General features: G+C 38.4%; 1 protein-coding gene across 6 annotated transcripts in view; it reads right to left on the bottom strand.

The window, feature by feature from the left end:
* DNM1L (dynamin 1 like) overlaps positions 1 to 17,654 on the bottom strand; it is a 37,874-nt gene extending 20,220 nt beyond the window's left edge. For 2 of the 6 annotated variants that reach the window (XM_027680605.1, XM_027680600.1), the window contains exons 1-3: positions 7,199 to 7,345; positions 5,954 to 6,101; positions 90 to 128 (exon numbers count right to left, since the gene is read on the bottom strand). In XM_027680605.1, coding sequence (XP_027536406.1) covers positions 90 to 128; positions 5,954 to 6,101; positions 7,199 to 7,330 — 319 coding nt within the window. In that variant the 5' untranslated portion in view covers positions 7,331 to 7,345. Of the gene's footprint in view, positions 1 to 89; positions 129 to 5,953; positions 6,102 to 7,198; positions 7,346 to 17,457 lie in introns of those variants that run through there. The other 4 variants (XM_027680601.1, XM_027680604.1, XM_027680602.1 and 1 more) reach the window with 4 other exon arrangements.
* Between the last annotated feature and the right edge of the window lie 4 nt (positions 17,655 to 17,658).

Genomic DNA, 17,658 nt, shown 5'->3' on the forward strand with positions numbered 1-17,658 from the left:
AACAATAACGTGGCATGAAATGTACGTGGTTAGTGTATATAAGCATGCATTTTATGTGTAGGGAGAAAAAGCAAGTGGATAAAGGCAACCTTTAGAAAGGTGTCTTGGATTTTTCCATGTAGCAGGGTCTGCAGTTAAAAAGAAACAGCATTGAATGGTATTTAACATTTTTTACGTCATACTTAATATAGCATTTTATTAACTTTCAGTACCAGATTCTATTACAAAGATCACAAATGCATGCAGACAGATGTACATGCTATTCTAGTATTGATGAGAGCATGTAACATATTAACACTATGCACACAAATAAGATCTTAACTAAACACAGATAAATGATGCATATCAGATATTCTATACAACGAGTTTACTTGATGATGACTATTATTGCCATTCACCTAATTCCAACAGCTCACAACATATTTTATCTCAGCACAGAAAACAGCACCATTAGGGCTCCACAAAGCTGAACTTCTTCGGTGAAATGTTTCTCAACACTTACTCATGGCAAGAATAAGAAAGAGTAAGAAAATATTTGTAATGTCCTGGAAGTAAGATTACTGTATGGGAAAGAAATCTGAGGTTTTGCATCAATATTTCTAAGACTCCATTAAACAATTACATCAGTTCTGAGACAGATTTACAAAGAGACAACATAGATATGACCCTTCTCAACCTTTAATTTTCTCAAACTATTTATGGAAATCTCAATTAAAAAAATTATTGAAGGGTTGTTGATGAATTTAAACCTCTATTTTTATGTCATGTCTGTACAACTGCATGAAACTGCAAGAATCAAAACAAACTGGTGAAGATATTTTTGGTTTGAGCCTGGTTGGTACAAAATACAAGCAGCACAGCAACAATCACCTCATCCATTTGGAAAGCTCAGAACATCTGGAGAGTTATTTTAATGTCTTGCTCAGATGAGTAAGTCAAAGGCATGTGTATCATCAATGGAAATACGCTGATTTTGATGGACTGCATCCATCAAGGAAAAACTTTTAAACCCCAAACTTTTATCCTTATGTTCCGCAAGCACATGAGCCATAAGAAACCATCATTAGGAGGAAGCTTTTGTTTGTCTTGGTTGGCAAAGAGGCAAAATTACATCTCAGTCTCCAAAGTAAGTGCAAAATGAAAGGGTTCCTTCGTTACAGGTTATTGTACAGGTTTAGCTTATTTACCACTTAGAGGAAATAAAGCAAAATGCACATATAGGAAGAAACTACAGTATCTTCAGGATTGTATTGCTCATCTCCTCTTAAAAATTAAATCCAAGAGAGTAAAGAGAGGCACAAAGCCAGGAAGAAAAACATACAGCAATATACTGCCACTGTTCCATTAGGAAGATATGGACCAAGCGCTCTCCTGTTCTGTCCCTCCTCAGGAGATGATGGGGACACTGTTTCAGTCTTAAATTATTGGTTTTGTAGGAGTATAGGAATTTGCAGCTAGGTACTAGGCTTGGTTCTACATATAAATAAATGAGTTTTTTCAGTATAATCTATCACCTTCTTAAAATATCTTTGAAGGGACAGAACAGGAGAGTGCAGTATATTGAATATCTCTTTTGTACTTGGCTTTACAGAAGCACAGGAGAAAAAGTTTGCAATCCAGTTGGTGTCAAGGATAGAAAAAAATGGTCCAAGATGCCTTCAAGTCAGAGACATTGCATTTTAACTTGCTAACACCTACGGAAAAATTTCCCAGTTGATCTAATTTAACACAAAGGATTTGCATTACTCTAAATGAAAGGATGCTCAAGGCAAGGAGAAATATTTTAATTAGCCTACATTTGACAACTCAGTGTTCTGCTTTACATGCAGAACATTTTTTTTATCACTAGTTCAACTGGTAAATCAGTCTTCCCCCAGTTATGTTACTTTCTGGAAGCTTTTCAGGCAAAACCTTGAGGTGAATTAATCATCTAATTACATCCAAGATTCAATGCTAGATAAAAGTGTGACATTTTGGTCATTATAAGAATCAGTACTAGAGATTTTAAGAAATTATTAAGACAGCAGCTGTTAAGAATAAACAGATCCTGCCTTTCAAAACCAAAAACAAGCAAACAAAACAAAGAACATAAAAACAACAAAAAGAAAACAGAAAAACAACAACAACAAAAAACACACATCTTCCAAATAAAGCAAGCGTCTTTATTTTTCTGGCTTTTCATATCTTGGAGTAAGACCTGAAAACCTTAATTAACACACAGGAAAACCAGACACATTACAGTATTTTTCTCAGGACTGCCATCCACCAAGTTGTACTTGTTATGTCCTACACTACAATACTCCTTTAAGAAGCTCAAATACAGTACAAAGTTTAGTAACTTTAGTTATTCATTTATCTCTTCTCCCTTTCTAAAGCAGTACAAATGTTATTCATACACAATAGGAGCACAGAGAAACTGTTCAGGGTCATAAAAAGCCACCACCACAGAAGATTTCTTGCAGCATGAGAACTTCCCAATTACTAAATTCCCAACTTTCTAGTTTCCATATCTTCACAGCTTCTGGATCCAGAAGTTGACCATCTGAACTCTCTCCCCCCACCCCATCACCTCATCCTTTCCTAGCTCTATTCCTCTAAATTAAAAATAAAAAGCCAACTTGTGAAAAAAACACGCACATATCTTCCAATCCCTTCTGCATGTTGGACCATTTTTTCCATCCCTGACACCAAGCGGATTGCAAACTTTTTCTCCTGTGCTTCTGCAAAGCCAAGTACAACAAAGCAGGTCACACTGTTCTGCAGCTGGGGCTAAGAGATTCCTCTTTGATGTACAGAGCAAAAAAGGTGACAAAACAGTGCTGATTTATCAAGCAACAGATCTGTATTAATTATTCCTGTGTTCCATATCAATTCTATCTGTCCCGAATTTGAACAATGTTCAGTTTCCTATCTTAAGACCAAAAAAACACCCAAACCTATAAACACTTAACTAACTTACCACTGATATGTTCCCTCTTTTTTTCTATTTCTGAACTAGTGGGTCAACTACCAGAATAGGTTTTGCTACAAGACCAACTTATTAATTCACAAGACCAGGCCCAGTTCTCTGATCAAGTCTTGTTTCTCTTGCAATTGGATCAGAGAACACCCCAGTTTGGTATCACCACATCAAACACACCATTTGTGCTGAATCACTAGAGCCTAACAATAAACAGCAAAAGCACAATGAGAATAATTCCTTCAGGCCAGATCACACACATCTCTGTAGAATATATATATATCAGTCTGAAATATCATGTTATGAAAACAGAGAACTTTGTATTTAATTGAAAAATTATCTCTGTTATTTTCTGGCTGTCTTGATTTATTGCAGTGACCACAGTACAAAGGTCTCACATCGCTCACCACTGACTTCGAGGAAAAAGCAAGGATGATCTTTAGTGCTGCATATTAAAAAATTAAAGGTAGTTCAAATGTCTGGCTGCAATTTTTCTCAACAATGTTTCCAATGTGCTCCCAAGAATCAAAAAAATAAATTTTAAAAAATCCAAAAGCAAAACCAAAAAACTTCCAAACCAACTCAACAAAAACCCTTAATTCATATGAACTGATAGTCTTTGACCAGCTCATATGCATCAGATCTCAAAATTAAGCCACTGGAGAGACACAATTTTTTTCCTCATAGCCATAAAGATGAAGCAATTGTCCATGCTTAAATGAATAGCAGAGCAGTCAAAAGTGCTTTGTGTTAAAAACAGGGAAGATGCAATCACTCCAACAATGGTAAAATTTAAACTTGTAAAAATCCCAGACTAGTACCTATTTCTAAATGGCTGTGTTAATATATAATACTAGTAGATATGTAGAGCAAGCATTAGGATGGATAAAGGTGACAACCACAAAGCAGAAGTCACAAACAGAGACAGTTGTATAAAAGTATCTGTACATACAGAGAGTTCAACACCAGCATTCAGAAAGCAGCATGGTAAGACATAGTCTCTTGTCCAATATTCAATTTGTAAAGAAGAAACCCCTCATCTGGACAAAATCCTTTTCTGCAAGACTATTTCCCTCTGGGAAATCCCAAACACATATTCAACCCTATCTCAACATCCATCTCATACAAAGAAAATTATGACCCCTAATGGCATAGTGACTTATTTAAATATCAGGCAGCACAGCCAAGATAAGAGGCTGTCATCTTTTTTCTTTCCAAGATACTTGATCCCATCCTCTGAGATCTAACAGGACAATCTGAACGTACACTAAATCAGATCAGTGAAAAACCATTTAGACCGTGATTTGCCTGAGTTTTGAAGAGAAGAAGCATTTCAAACTCAACTGGTAAATCATAAAGGTTTCTCTATTCTTACTAAACAAGCCCACGTCTCTCTCACAGGAACAATGAGTTGAGATTATAACACATACATCTGGCATATTGATTTTTTCCCCCTCAAAAAAGTCTAAATGGGCCTCTTAAATAATAATTTAGTCCAATATCCTTATGCAGTAATATCATTATCCTATTTTATATTTAAAAGCCAAATCCTCAAATCAAATGCAACTTACAACAGAAAGGCTCTGCCTTGACTCAGAATACTTTAATTACAAAACCATCTTTTATACCTGCAAAGATGCAGAGTGGAATGAAGTAATATTTTACCCTACAACTCAGAATCAAAGCATTATGAAAAGTACTAGAAACTATACCCTGCAAAATGCAAGCAATGTAAAACTACATTTAGAGCAAATCTGCCATTTCTAAAAGGTTGCCCTGAGTTCTCCATCCTTGGCAGTTTTCAAGACCCAGCTGGATAAAGACCCAAGCAAACTGCTGTTGAGTTCAGAGTTGGCCCTTTTTTGTGGAAGAGACTGGACTAGAGACCTTCTGAGATAATTTCCAACCTGAATTGTCCTACAATCTCTCACATGGATTGCACACTAAAAGTTCTAAATTATTATGAACCCTAATTGTGTTCTCTGCTTGTTTCAATAACAAAGACTAGAGCTTAAACCTTTAAAAGGGCACAGTGTTAGTAACTGTCCTTCAGAAACCACACGCTATAAATATTGCAGGAAAACAAATACTGTACAGAACTTCTGATACCTAGAAATACCTGATACCTGTCACTAGAAATAAATTCAGAAAAATTTGAACACAATGAGAATTAATAATTACAGCCCCAAGTTCATCACACCAACAAAACCTGTGCCCTTTTTAGAGTCTACATCAAGGAGCTAAGATTTATCTTGCAATCAGAAGGTCAATATGCCCCTGCTGCTCTTTCCCAAGATCAAGAGCATTAGTTGGTATAGAATGAGCACTGGAAGTCCCAAGGGATAATTGAGATCACTTTCTTGATCTGATGAAGGGTAATACAGAAACACTACAGAAAACAAGCTTCAAACTGGGCAGCTGCAGAACATTTAAAGTGCTGTTCTTGACGCACTTGGAATCCCAGTGCAGCCCAGTAAGGTGGCATCTGTAAGTTACAGAACATGTCCATTAAATCCTGTTTGCATCTACTACAAGTTTGTTTTCATTCCTCCTCCTTCTGCTCCGTTCAGAAATTACCTCATTCCTAACCTCCTTCTAAAAAGTCACTCATCCTCTGAATGAAACACCTTATTTATACAGCAAAAGAGGAGGGGAAGAAAAACACACACACAAAAAAAATCATGTTCTCTACACGCTACACAGTTAGCTTAACAACTGAAATGCTTTCTTTTGTCTATTTTTCTCAAAAGCATTTCCTAAAAACAGAAAAGCTTAAAACACTAAGGACACTTTGAACGTCCTAAAGATTTTGACTTCATGACATTTGCTAAATGGACAAAACAGATGTGACAACAGCTGTGTTTTCTTCCAAGCAAATTTTAAAAAATACACTTGAGTTTTAAGATCACAACAACTGATTTTTCAGTTAAAGGAACAAGAAAGATTTTAAGTTTCTTTCCAACACGGCAAAACACGCTGTTGGATCACACTCACCATTTTCATCTCCAGCTCCTTTCCGACCATCCTCTGGGGAAACGTGCACCAGCTGCAGAATAAGGGGTCTCCGGGTGACAACTCCAGTACCTCGTGGGAGCAGATCCCTTCCCACAAGACTTTCCAACACAGAACTCTTTCCACTGCTCTGAAAATCGGAATACAGCTACATTACTTTCTTAAACATAAAAATGCTGTGATATTTTAGTTTTAGTTTGCTGTCATCTAACCTGCCAACAGGTACTGAGGGATACAAGTCTGCGACAAACTAGTAACTGTCTAAACCTGCTCGGGATATTTAAAAACCATGGGACACCTAAAAACATGTAGATTGATATATTTTTTATCTCTTAAGGCTGAACTACATACGTAACTGTTTTTTTCAGAAAAATTAATATCCTATTTAGCATTTTTTACCACAAATATTGAACTCTCCAGATACAAAACAGAATTTCCTTCTGAGCATTATAAAGAAAGCAAAATATATTATACAACTTTCTAATGTCTTACCATAAAACTTCACTCTATAAACTAAAGAATTTAACCCTCTGTTAGTATTTGTTAGAATTAACATGGGCTGACCCTGTTAATACCAACAGCAGCATTACACAAACAGATATTAACTATGTATACTTGAGTATATTAAGCTGTTAACAGTCTTATATTCCTTTCAGTTTGAGGTTTGATTTTGTGTTTTGGTTTTTGTTTTGGTTTTTTTGTATAGCATATTGTATCAGTTTCGTAAGTGCAGACATTGTTTTGTGCCCTCCAACACTCTGTGTATATATTTAAGTATTTACAACTTAATTGACTGCAAATATCTGTCTGTATAACAACAAAATGTAAGAAGTTGTGAAATACTTAAAGGCTGTGAAATGTCTACATTTAAAATGTTCTCCTGTAGCACTGTTGTATAAAATGCAGAATTGGTCCAACAAGCAGCTGTGAATACATGGGTTTTAAAAGTGATTCAAGACCAGTACCATATTAAAACTAACAATTAACAACAGACCCAGCAATGTCAACATAATACTTTGAAAGTCTGATTGAGAAGATTTTGTCTTTTAATAGAACTGTATTAAACTCTTCCAGTTTTCTGCAGGAGGAAAGTCAAAACGGGCATGCCATGAGAAAACAGCCACTGCCACCAGCTACGAAATGTTTCTATATTAATGCTACTACCAAGCAATTCTCTTGTTAAAAAAAAAAAACAACAACCAAACAAAACAACTGGAAAAAAACCACCCCACAAACCAACAGGTGCTTCTGACAGCTGGAATGTGCATTACTGCTATACAACCTCCACTCAGCCTGCCAGTTCTGAAATAACAGACTTGAGACTTCAAGTAATGAGTATATAACGTCACATACAATCATAGAAAAGCAGTGATGAATATCTTTAAATCTCACACATTCAGTGACATTTTCTAAAAATGAAAAATAGAATAGAGTTCAAGCAACACATCACTATCAGACAGGACATTTCTACTAGTGCAGTAAGACATATATGAGAGCCTTATAACCTATTGAAATAGGACTTGTATGCAGAAATACAAAATACATACTAAAATACAAGGCCAAACCCGTAGAAAATTTGAACAACAACAAATTAAAGCCTTCTTTCATTCTATCACCTTAATGTATATGCTTTATGGAACAGAAAAAAAAGCTATTTTATCAAAAATATCATTTGTCTCAACAGGTGAACAACAAACCAATGTAGATTATGTATACTTTTCAGTTTTCCAAATTTGACTGTAGTGAGGTCACTGGTCTAGGAGGACCAGGGAGAAGGGCAGGGTCAGATGAAACAGAAATATAGCCTTGTGGGATTTTTTTTCCCTTTAAAAAGTAATTAATCATTTTCTTCTTCAACTGACCTTCTCCAAATCAACTTTCTCTGCAAGGAGCTTTTAACAGACCATTGGACACTGAAGTCTTACCAAAAAGTAACTTAAGAACAACCTGACCAAAGCATGACTTAGCTCTGGAAACCTCCATGAGAGACCTCTGGTCTTCCACACTTTTGAAGAATTAAAGGTATTACAGACTGTGAAAAAACAAACTTCACAGTAAAAAATAACAAACCACTTATTTAAAACAAGTGCAATGCCTGCTCAAAATGACGAGAGATTGTAAAGGTTGATCAGCTGCATTGAAAAAGCCCACCAGAACCCACCATGGTTTCATTTATCAAAAACATTTTGAACATCCAGATGGATATGGCACTTGGGGATATGGTTTAGGGGTGATTACAGTGGTGTTGCACTGATGGTTGGACTAGAGGATCTTGAAGGTCTCTCCCAACCTCAATGATTCTGTGATCTCTTCAGCAAGATTTCTTACACATGGGTAAAATGATCACTCAGTCTCAAAGGGCTGGAGGTGAGATTTAGAGGAAGTGGCTTCTCCTGAACATATAATCCAAGCACATAATGGATAGTAATAAATAGCTTGAGTCCTTATCAAGAATCTCATCAAGACAGGAAACCAAAATCCATGGGAGAAGCTGCTGCACTGCTCATTGGTCTTTCCAAAGGAGTAGGAATGCAGGAAGCTAAAATGGGTACACACCAAATCATGTATAGAACTAACATACTGTGTCTTACACCACTCCCACAGTTATCTCTGGATGGAGAAAGAACGATCTGGATCCTTTGCAAATGTGAAGTCATACACTAAATGAGACATTATAGTTCTCCACACACCAGGAAATTTATTTCAAATTGCATTACATTCCCAACTAAAGCAATTTGTTGTTGGAACACGATACACTATCTGATGACGCACTCCTTAATCTGGGTTCCATCAACATCCATTACCAAGAATTGTCTGGGAACGCGATCAGGAAAGCAGCAAACATGAAGCTCATCTTTTTCTGCCAGCAGGAGGAAGTGAGGGATGTTAACAATACAAACTCAGTTCAGCCAGTCCCTCATACAACAGGTGAAGAAAGAGACTAATACTGATGACCAAGGGTACCACAGAATTTTTGGGGATGAGTCTGCAGAAGCATCACGCTTGTTTTGGCACCTCGTTGCAATGCTTATCATGATTTTAAGCGTGGACAGAAATCCATAAATTCATTTCATGATGGGTGCAGAAAAGCATTAACAAACTCTAACCTTTCATAGCAGATCAGGTAGATTTTTCCTTAATATCTGATCTTAATTTGAAATATCTATCAGCTGATATCTAGAGGAACTTTATATAACAGACTGCTCAGAAAACAAACGGGCAAATACAGGAACATTTTGTGTCACTTTTTTAACCCCTGTGTCAAACCTCCATTGCTGAGTGTTTAACACTCTGCTGTGTTAACCAGCATCAGTCTCACAGATAAGCACCTGAGCTTGATGGATGGTAAAATCATTTTCCCCAGAAATACTAAGATAAGATGAGGTGATGCACACAGGACTTAAATACTTTATTTATAATCAAATATACTGTCAGAGTGTGTTGAAATCTTATCAGCTTTCTCACTGCCTCCTTAACACCTGTATGGTTATTTTTGTCAATATCATCTTCAGGTTAATCTAAAGCACTTAAAGAGGAAGAGCAGAATCACTGGGACACAACTGTGCACTTACCCTCACAAATTAGGCTGCAAACTGTAAGAACTGTGATCCACTCCAAAAAGCCAACATCTCTCCTTTTAACAGTTTTCATGAGCTTGCTTTTGCCTCACCATCCTTCATTTCTTCTTTACTTGTCCCTGTATATTTCAATTCTGTGCACTTAAATATCAAAAGGCATTTGCTCCCATCCATTACACTAATTCTTATAAGAAAATGTGGGTTGCAATCTGCTGTATTACTGACCACATTTTTCACGAATTCAGAAGCAGCAGACAGCAGTAGATGACTTCATAATTGTCCAGCTTCATTAATAGCAAGAGATCACTTTCAGAAACACTTTAGGGTTGTTGATAAGCCAAATGGAAGAGATTATTGAAAATTTTCAAGTAAAAGTATCAGCAGCCATTCACATTCATCACAAACATTTATTTCATTGGCTTTCTTACTCTATTTCCATGTCCTCATTAACATTCCTATTTTAGGAGACTTGTACCCTATACCCTACAGCATGCAAAGAAGTTTTCTCCATATCGAGAAGAGGACCCTGGCCCAATTCTCTTGCACTACTGATGGTTACCCTCCACTTTAAACCCCATCTATAGGTAAAAAGGTATAGAAGACCCTAATGGTGAAGACTAGGGCAAAGAAAGGATCAAGTACCTCAGCCTCATCCATATTTGCTGTCACTAAATCTCCTGTCACAGTCAGCAGCAAGTCTGTATTTCCCTCATTTCTTTTTTATTCTTTTTTAACTGATACAGTTAAAAGATACAGCTGATAAAGTGCTGGAAGTTCCTGTTGCCTTTGACGTCCCTTTCCAATCACGTTGGCTTTCTTACTACATCTCCACATACGCAGGCAGTATTTTTATATTCTTGAGCGAGTGTGTCCTCACTTCTACCTCCTGCATGAGTCTTCTGTGTTGAAGCTCAGTCATGAGTTCCCCTCATACTGCTCTCCTTACATCTCTGCTCATTTTCCCAAGCAAGTTTATGGACTACTGTTTCGTGCTCCAGTGAGGTTGTCCTCAGAGGTATGCCAGGTCTCTTGAGCTTGGCTGTCCTGGGTCCCACCAATTTGCTCAGTAAATAAGCCAAGTCTACTCCTATTCTTACAAAGTCCACACAGCAAGAAGGCAATAAACACAAGACTCACCTGGAGTCTCACTGATGCACAAGAACCATGAGATTTCTTATAGTCATTTGCTCAGATTGAGCAGCTGACAGAGTGAAGAGTTGACTGTTGGATATTTCAAATATTATTAAATATTATTAAAATTATAATGGACTTGTATCAGCTGCAAATTTTTAAGTGATCTCACAAGAATCTCCTGTCTTCCTTTGTCTACCTTTAGACTTCATAATCTCTTTGTGAAGCCAGTGCACAATATATAACCTGTGGAAAAAAACCTTTGTAAGGAAACACATCCAATAAAGTACTGGGAAACTTCCAAAATGAAAATTAGTTGAAAGGGATCTAAAAATTTGCTCATTACTTTTGCTAGGGTAAACTTATAACTTTTGTATTATCTCGTCAAATAGGAAACAAAGGCAAAGAACTCCTACAACACAACAGAGATTTACTGCAGGACAGCACAAGAAAATAAAGGGGCAGTGATATCAGTATTCTCTATGACTTTTCAGTGGCACAATGGTGACAAACATTTGAGAATGACAGTAAGGAACTGTGAAGTAGGAGAGATTTCTCAGTGAGACCTAATAATTACTGAAGAATTCTATTAAGAAAAGCAATGCATCTGCTTTGACCCTCAAGGTGGAATGGTGGCAATTTTGCAGTTTCTGTCATACAAGAACTGTAAAAGTTCTCCTGGCTACATGATGCTCTTAGCAATATATATTTTCATATATAAATATAAATTTTCATTCTATTATTGGCAAATATAAGCTAATGCATTCTTGCTGGAATCTCATCCACCCAGACAGGTGCTTTGAAAAGAAGTTACTTGCAGTAGCTACCCTGGAAGAGGTCAGCATGCTATAACTAAAGAGCAGCAATATTTTTGTTTCTTTTCTTATTTGCAAACACTAATTACTCTGAAATAAAAGGTCAGCATGCATGCATTTCCAGAGTAGTTCCACAAGGGAACTGCTTTGCCTGGAACAGCTATTATGACAAAGTTTTCCTATTCAAACTAGGAACACCCCAAGCTAGGCTGGTTCTAAACAGCTAACAAATTTAAAAGTTTATTTACTTATCAGAAGAGAATGTCAAAGCTGTAAGCAGGGTACGATGAATTATTTTTAAGACATTGTTTGAAACAAAATTACACTTCTAAAAGATGCAGAAGAATCAACAGGGTAATCCCAACTTGAGAAAGCAGTAAAACCAGCACAACACACCGCTCATTGTTGCAAAATACATTTCAGTATGAAAGACCTTGTGTGAATGACAAGACTGTTGTTCCTTCAGGCCATTCTCCATTTACTTGAATAGAGAGCCTTCCTGAGTCACTCAGGAAGAAACTCAAGTCACAGGAACTACCTCCACATAAAACAGCTTATGTGCTAGTAGTAAGGAATGCCAGAATTGGCACAGTTCAGCCAAAATTCTTCAGAAATTCTGTATTTACACCGTATCTAACTGTAGACACGTGCCAAACAAGAGCAAACAGAGAAATGATTAGCAGATGTATTCCTTCTCCATATATCAATTCCCAAAGCCCCCCAGTAATTCATTTAAGAAAAAAAATACCTCACCTACTTAGAAACAAGTAGAGACTCCAAGTTAGATCATGGAACTGTAGTATTTGAAGATTCACATTTCAAAGCCAGATAAACTGACTTTATTCTACTAAATTCATGACTTGCAGTAAAATGAACTAAAATAAAGCCAATTTGTATCTTCCAATTAAAAAGTTCTAAACAACAGAGATCTGAGGATTTTTCCAGAACTCCCACAGCCATTTTCTCTCCAGATTCTGAAAAACATTTTTCTGGGCTGTCTGCTTTAATATTCTTGCCCTTCGTTTCCCTGAAAACATTGTTTCTTTTGCACTGTCCCTGCTAGACAACATACAGGATCCATCTGGTTTAATTAAATACACGTTTTCTAAGAAAGATAATTGCCAATCAGAAGATGAACTTGCCCCTGGCAGTAAGCATCAAAACTAGTGGGGAAAAAGAAACTAAAAAAAAACCAAACTGGGGAGAGGGAGAAATTAACAACAAAGAAACAAAAAAAATAGAATCACAAACAACTTCATTCACATCATTCTACAACTGTGTATTCTGTGCACTCTTCCTACTCTTCCAAAATAACTGTGCATTTGCAAACAATAAAATTAGTATCTTCATTTAAACTACGTTTATTATTGCTTTCATATTAAAAATCTGTAGCACTAAAATGCAGGATCAGAGTTATCAGACCTGTCATTTTATTTTAATTCATATGAAGTCTGCACACAGACCCAGTGAAAATGCCATCCTTCCAAACATAGAAGCCTTCAGGACCTAAAAGGTACAGCTGTTCAGAACCACAGAGTCCATCATAGAAAAGAAACAGCACAATACTAAATGTTGTTTGCACTGTATAATATTACCAGCAAAACTTATATTATGTCTGGTAAATGTAAACAGCTAATTAATGTCAGCCTCACTTTACTGCTTGCCTGAAACACACACCAGAACAGTCAGGGCATGATTTGACAGGAGCAAAGGATGGCAAAAAGGAAAACAGTTACGCCCAAAACCAGATTCAGTAAATGTCAGATATCAAAGCAAACAGAAAAAAAACCCAAACCAAACCCAGAAGTTTGCAAAACATTTGGGAGAAAAACAAGCTCTCCCCAGCCAGTGCTGATGTTATGCTCTAGTTACATCCCCTTTTACAAATCTAGGTAGAAATGTCTTTCTGCATCTGCTTGAAATCCCAGGGGAAAAAAAAAAAAAAAAGAGAATGAATTTCCCAAGTTGAACTTAGTCTGGGGTTTTCCTGATTGCTTGGTACAAGCCTGAGTCTCCTTCACCTAAAACTTTTTTGCCAGCATAACGTAAGCTACGTTGAATGAGCTCAAGTAGCTTAAATTTCTGTTCCCCTGACAGGGAAAGTTCAGGGAAGCTCTGTACAGTGCCTGAAAATTGAAGACCAAGGAGGTCAGTCTTAAATCGGATGCTTTGCATCCACTGAATTCTTCTCCTTATCCCAGCCAGGACTGTTACAGTAGCTTCCCATTGCTGTGAACTTCTTAACAGACAAGTTATCATCCTCACTGTTTAGCTTAACAGAATATACACTTACACTTGAATATGTATATCTGCTATCTCAGATCGAGAAACCTTCCTCCTTGGCAACAAAAAGAGGTTTAGTCTTGAAATATCAAACATGATACTTATTCCAAACGGGAAAAAAAGAAATAAATGTAATGTTCGTCTGTGAGCCAATCCCAGGGGATCATCCAACAGAACAGCCTAGGTTAAATATTGTAAACTGCACCTCCCCATTTAAAGTCCCAAAACCATATTAACTGAAGACTGAGCAAAAGTACTCCATAAATGCACACCTGAAGGTTCACTTAAAAATCTCACTCTGAATTTCACTGGCTGTTAGATCCATTTCCCCACAATGTCTCAACTTCAATTAACATCACTAAGTACAAATAAAGCCCAGAGTGTGTTTTTATAATGTCAGTATTGGAAGAATTTTGCTACAGACCTGACACTAAAGTTTGGATATAACCAAGTTGATGACTCCTAAAAACCTAAAAGATATTCCAAGAATTAATGACCTCCCCTGAAAAAGGGCAGACAATTCATTTTTACATACCTCTAGGCAAATATTTTGTTGTGTGGTTGTTTTTTTGAAATTTATTCTAAATCTCATTTGTAGTGTAGACATTTAATTTTTGTGATATGTACCCTTAAAATACAAAAGGTGATAGATAACTAACCACACTGCTTTTCTTCCTCTTGCCTCCTTTTACTGTAGTTTTAATGTGGTTGGTTGAGGCACTTCAATACCACCTTGTTATCCTTTACAAATACAGATCACAAAGCACTTGTATAAAACATGTCAGAACACTGAGTATTGCAGCATTATTGAACAAATATTGTTTATATAATATTCCCAGCATGGACAGGGTTTTTTTACACTTTAGTAATACAGCTCTAAAAATAGAACTGAAATACTGAATTGGGGAAAAAATAGAACACCTCTCTTGGAATGGCAGAAAAACTCTGAAACAGTGAAAAAAACTGGCAGTCTGAAGGTGTCCTCTGAGTTCTATCACCAGCAGAGTCCTGAATTTCCTTAATAGATCCTGCACTAGGATACAGAAATAACTTACACAATATTTATGTGGAGAATGAGAAGGAATTCTCATACGGCCATGTCATGGGAAAATAACTAGAAGTGCAAGAGGTCATTTGGATGTGTAAAATTTACTGAGAAATATTTTGTAATTAGTACCAAAAAGTATCTAGAAAGAGGAAAAATTAAAACATTACAATTGCTCAGAACACAAGAGCAGTAGGAAATCAATCCCAAAAGAGAGGAGGAGCAAAGGGAACATGAGAAACAGAAAACATTCAAAGTTAAATTAAGGCTTATAAGCAGTTTCTAGTTGTACATATTGTAGAAAAGAAAGAATTAACTTGATGCACAGAAGTAAAAATAAATGAGAACTGGAGAAAGACACAAGCACAAAATAATACAGGAGTAAAGAAGAGAGAGAGAAGACAGGTGAGAAAAATAAACAGCAAACACTACTCAAAAATCCATTTTTCTTCTCCTTGCTGAATATATAAAAAGGTCATTTAAGAAAAGCAACTGGCAAATTGGAAGGAAAAAAGCAGAGCTCAATTAACAGAGTTACAGAAATCCTAACTGGCAGCATTTCTTTCCTACAGAGAAAAATGGAGGTGCAAAATTTAGAACTGTTTATTGTGATTATTATTCAAAGAATAAAAAGAAAGACAGCATATGCCAGTAGGCTACAAACAAATCGTGTGAACAAACTTAAAGGCCGAGGCCATGTAGCACTTAACCAAAAATATCTCAAGAAACAAGATTGTCTCAAGGCACATTTCAAAAAACCAAGGAAGCAAGCTTCCAGCAACAAAACTATCAGCTCTAGGGCCACATTTGAGACATCTCCAGAAGTCTGGTCTACAATAAACTAACTTCAAATGAATAAATGAATAAAACTTTATTTAAATTAAAACTAATTGCATAAAATAACCATCTGTGGAATTACTATGTGAGTAAAGACTTATTTGTCCCAACAACCCTGACTAAACACAAAAAAACCCCAAGACACAGCTTGCTAGAGAGTTTTGTATAAATTCTTCTGGAGTCTATAAAGGATTTGGTTTTGGCATGATAGGAAATTTCATAGTAATTCAACGGGGTTATGAATATACTGAATACAGCACTAAATAGACACTGATACTGATAGGTAGACTACTGAAGTCAAACACATGTCAATACTGTCCTAGCTCTCAGTATTTACTTATAAAAGTATTTACACTTAGGAAAACGTACCTAGGAACAAGTTGTGTAAAAGTATTTTTAAAAAATGCCACTTCAATGCATTTCATAAAGTGAAACTGCAAAAAATACTTTCTTAATCTCACAGAGAAAATGCCACACCCCTGCACTGCACTTTCTGTTGCAGATCTAAACTGAAACACAGAAACAAATTAAAAGAAAACCAAAAAAACACAGCTTGATTGTATAATTTTTAATGTAATGAAGGTTAAATGTCTTCATAAAGCGATTGACTCAAATCAACCACAACACCAGCCAGTATCTAACACAGCTTACCAATGCAGAGTGTCTCCCACCCAATCCAAGTATTTTAGATCTACTCTATTAAGTGGCTGACATAAAGTCAGTGAACCTACCTGATGTATACTGGGAAAATAGAATGACTGCTGGTTGCCTCACAATCAGTTTGACACTGTAACTGGCTTTGAGTGAAGCTATTCCATGCTTCAGCAACGTGCAAGCTTTATAACATACAACTCATGTTTTAGGCCATATAATGAAACCCCTGACTGCAGAGTAGTTGGTATTAATGTCTTTGGTAGGCAAGCCATTGTCTAGCAGCAGAGCACACTCAATTGATACTGTGAATGTCACAGGAACGAGAGATCCATTAGCTTCAAGTTTTAGCTCTGTTTAACGTTTCATTTCCCATTCCCTTGTGCCTGCTGCAGTTCTGGTGAGGCATATTCAGCTGCCAAAAGTTCCGCTGGAGAACAGCACGCCATTTGAAGAGATATGAAAGGGTCTGAGCTATCTCCGAGCCCAGCAGCAGCACCACAGGGCTGAGACACACACGTTGCAACTGTTGCAGCCGACAGCAGCCGGCCTCGCCTCTCACCTTCGCTCCCCATCACCGGCTAAGACAAAGAGGAGGTCCCAACGGCAGGAGAACTCGGAGCAAAGGGAAACGATCCACGCCTGCAAGATGCCGTTCCGCTACCACATCCCTTTTATTCAGCCCTGGCTTCCCAGATGCTGTCGGGGAAGGGAAGCCCCGGCCCGAGCGGCGATGGCGGTCCCGCTGACGCACCGGGGCGGCCGCCGCTCCCCGGGTCTCCCAGCGCCACCCACACCCCCGGTGCGGGGGGCCGGAGCCACGGGAGAAGGGGGCCCGGCCCTCCCCGCAGCCCCTCCGGAGCTCCTCGGTCGAGAAGCGCCCAGGGGCGGGCGGGCGGGCGGTGCGAAAGGCTCTGCTTCACCACACTGTGCGACCGGTGGGGAGGCAGCAGAGCCCGGGGAGGGAGCACGGGGGGGACGCGGCCACCGAGGGCGTCCTGCCCGCCCTCTCCTGCCGCGTCCCCCCGTGCCCTTGGCAGGGGCAGCCGCGGGGCTGCAGCGGCGGAGGCGCGATGGACGCCCCGACTTCGCCCTCGGGGCGGTGAACGCGCCCGCCCTGGCCCGGCCCGGCCCGGCCCGCCTCACCTGCGTGCCCACCACCACGATCTGCGGCAGCTGGATGATATCGGCCCCCACCGTGTTGAACACGTCCTGCAGCTTGTTAATGACGGGGATCAGCGCCTCCATGGCGGCGGGGGGCGGGACGGGCCCGGCAGAGGCGACGGCGGCAACGGCGGACGGACGCGACGGGCCCCGGCGGCTCCCTCAGCCGCCCCCTGCGCCTGC

The sequence above is a fragment of the Neopelma chrysocephalum genome, unplaced genomic scaffold, assembly GCF_003984885.1.
Source record: "Neopelma chrysocephalum unplaced genomic scaffold, ASM398488v2 Primary Assembly neopelma1_59, whole genome shotgun sequence".
Classification (NCBI taxonomy): domain Eukaryota; kingdom Metazoa; phylum Chordata; class Aves; order Passeriformes; family Pipridae; genus Neopelma; species Neopelma chrysocephalum.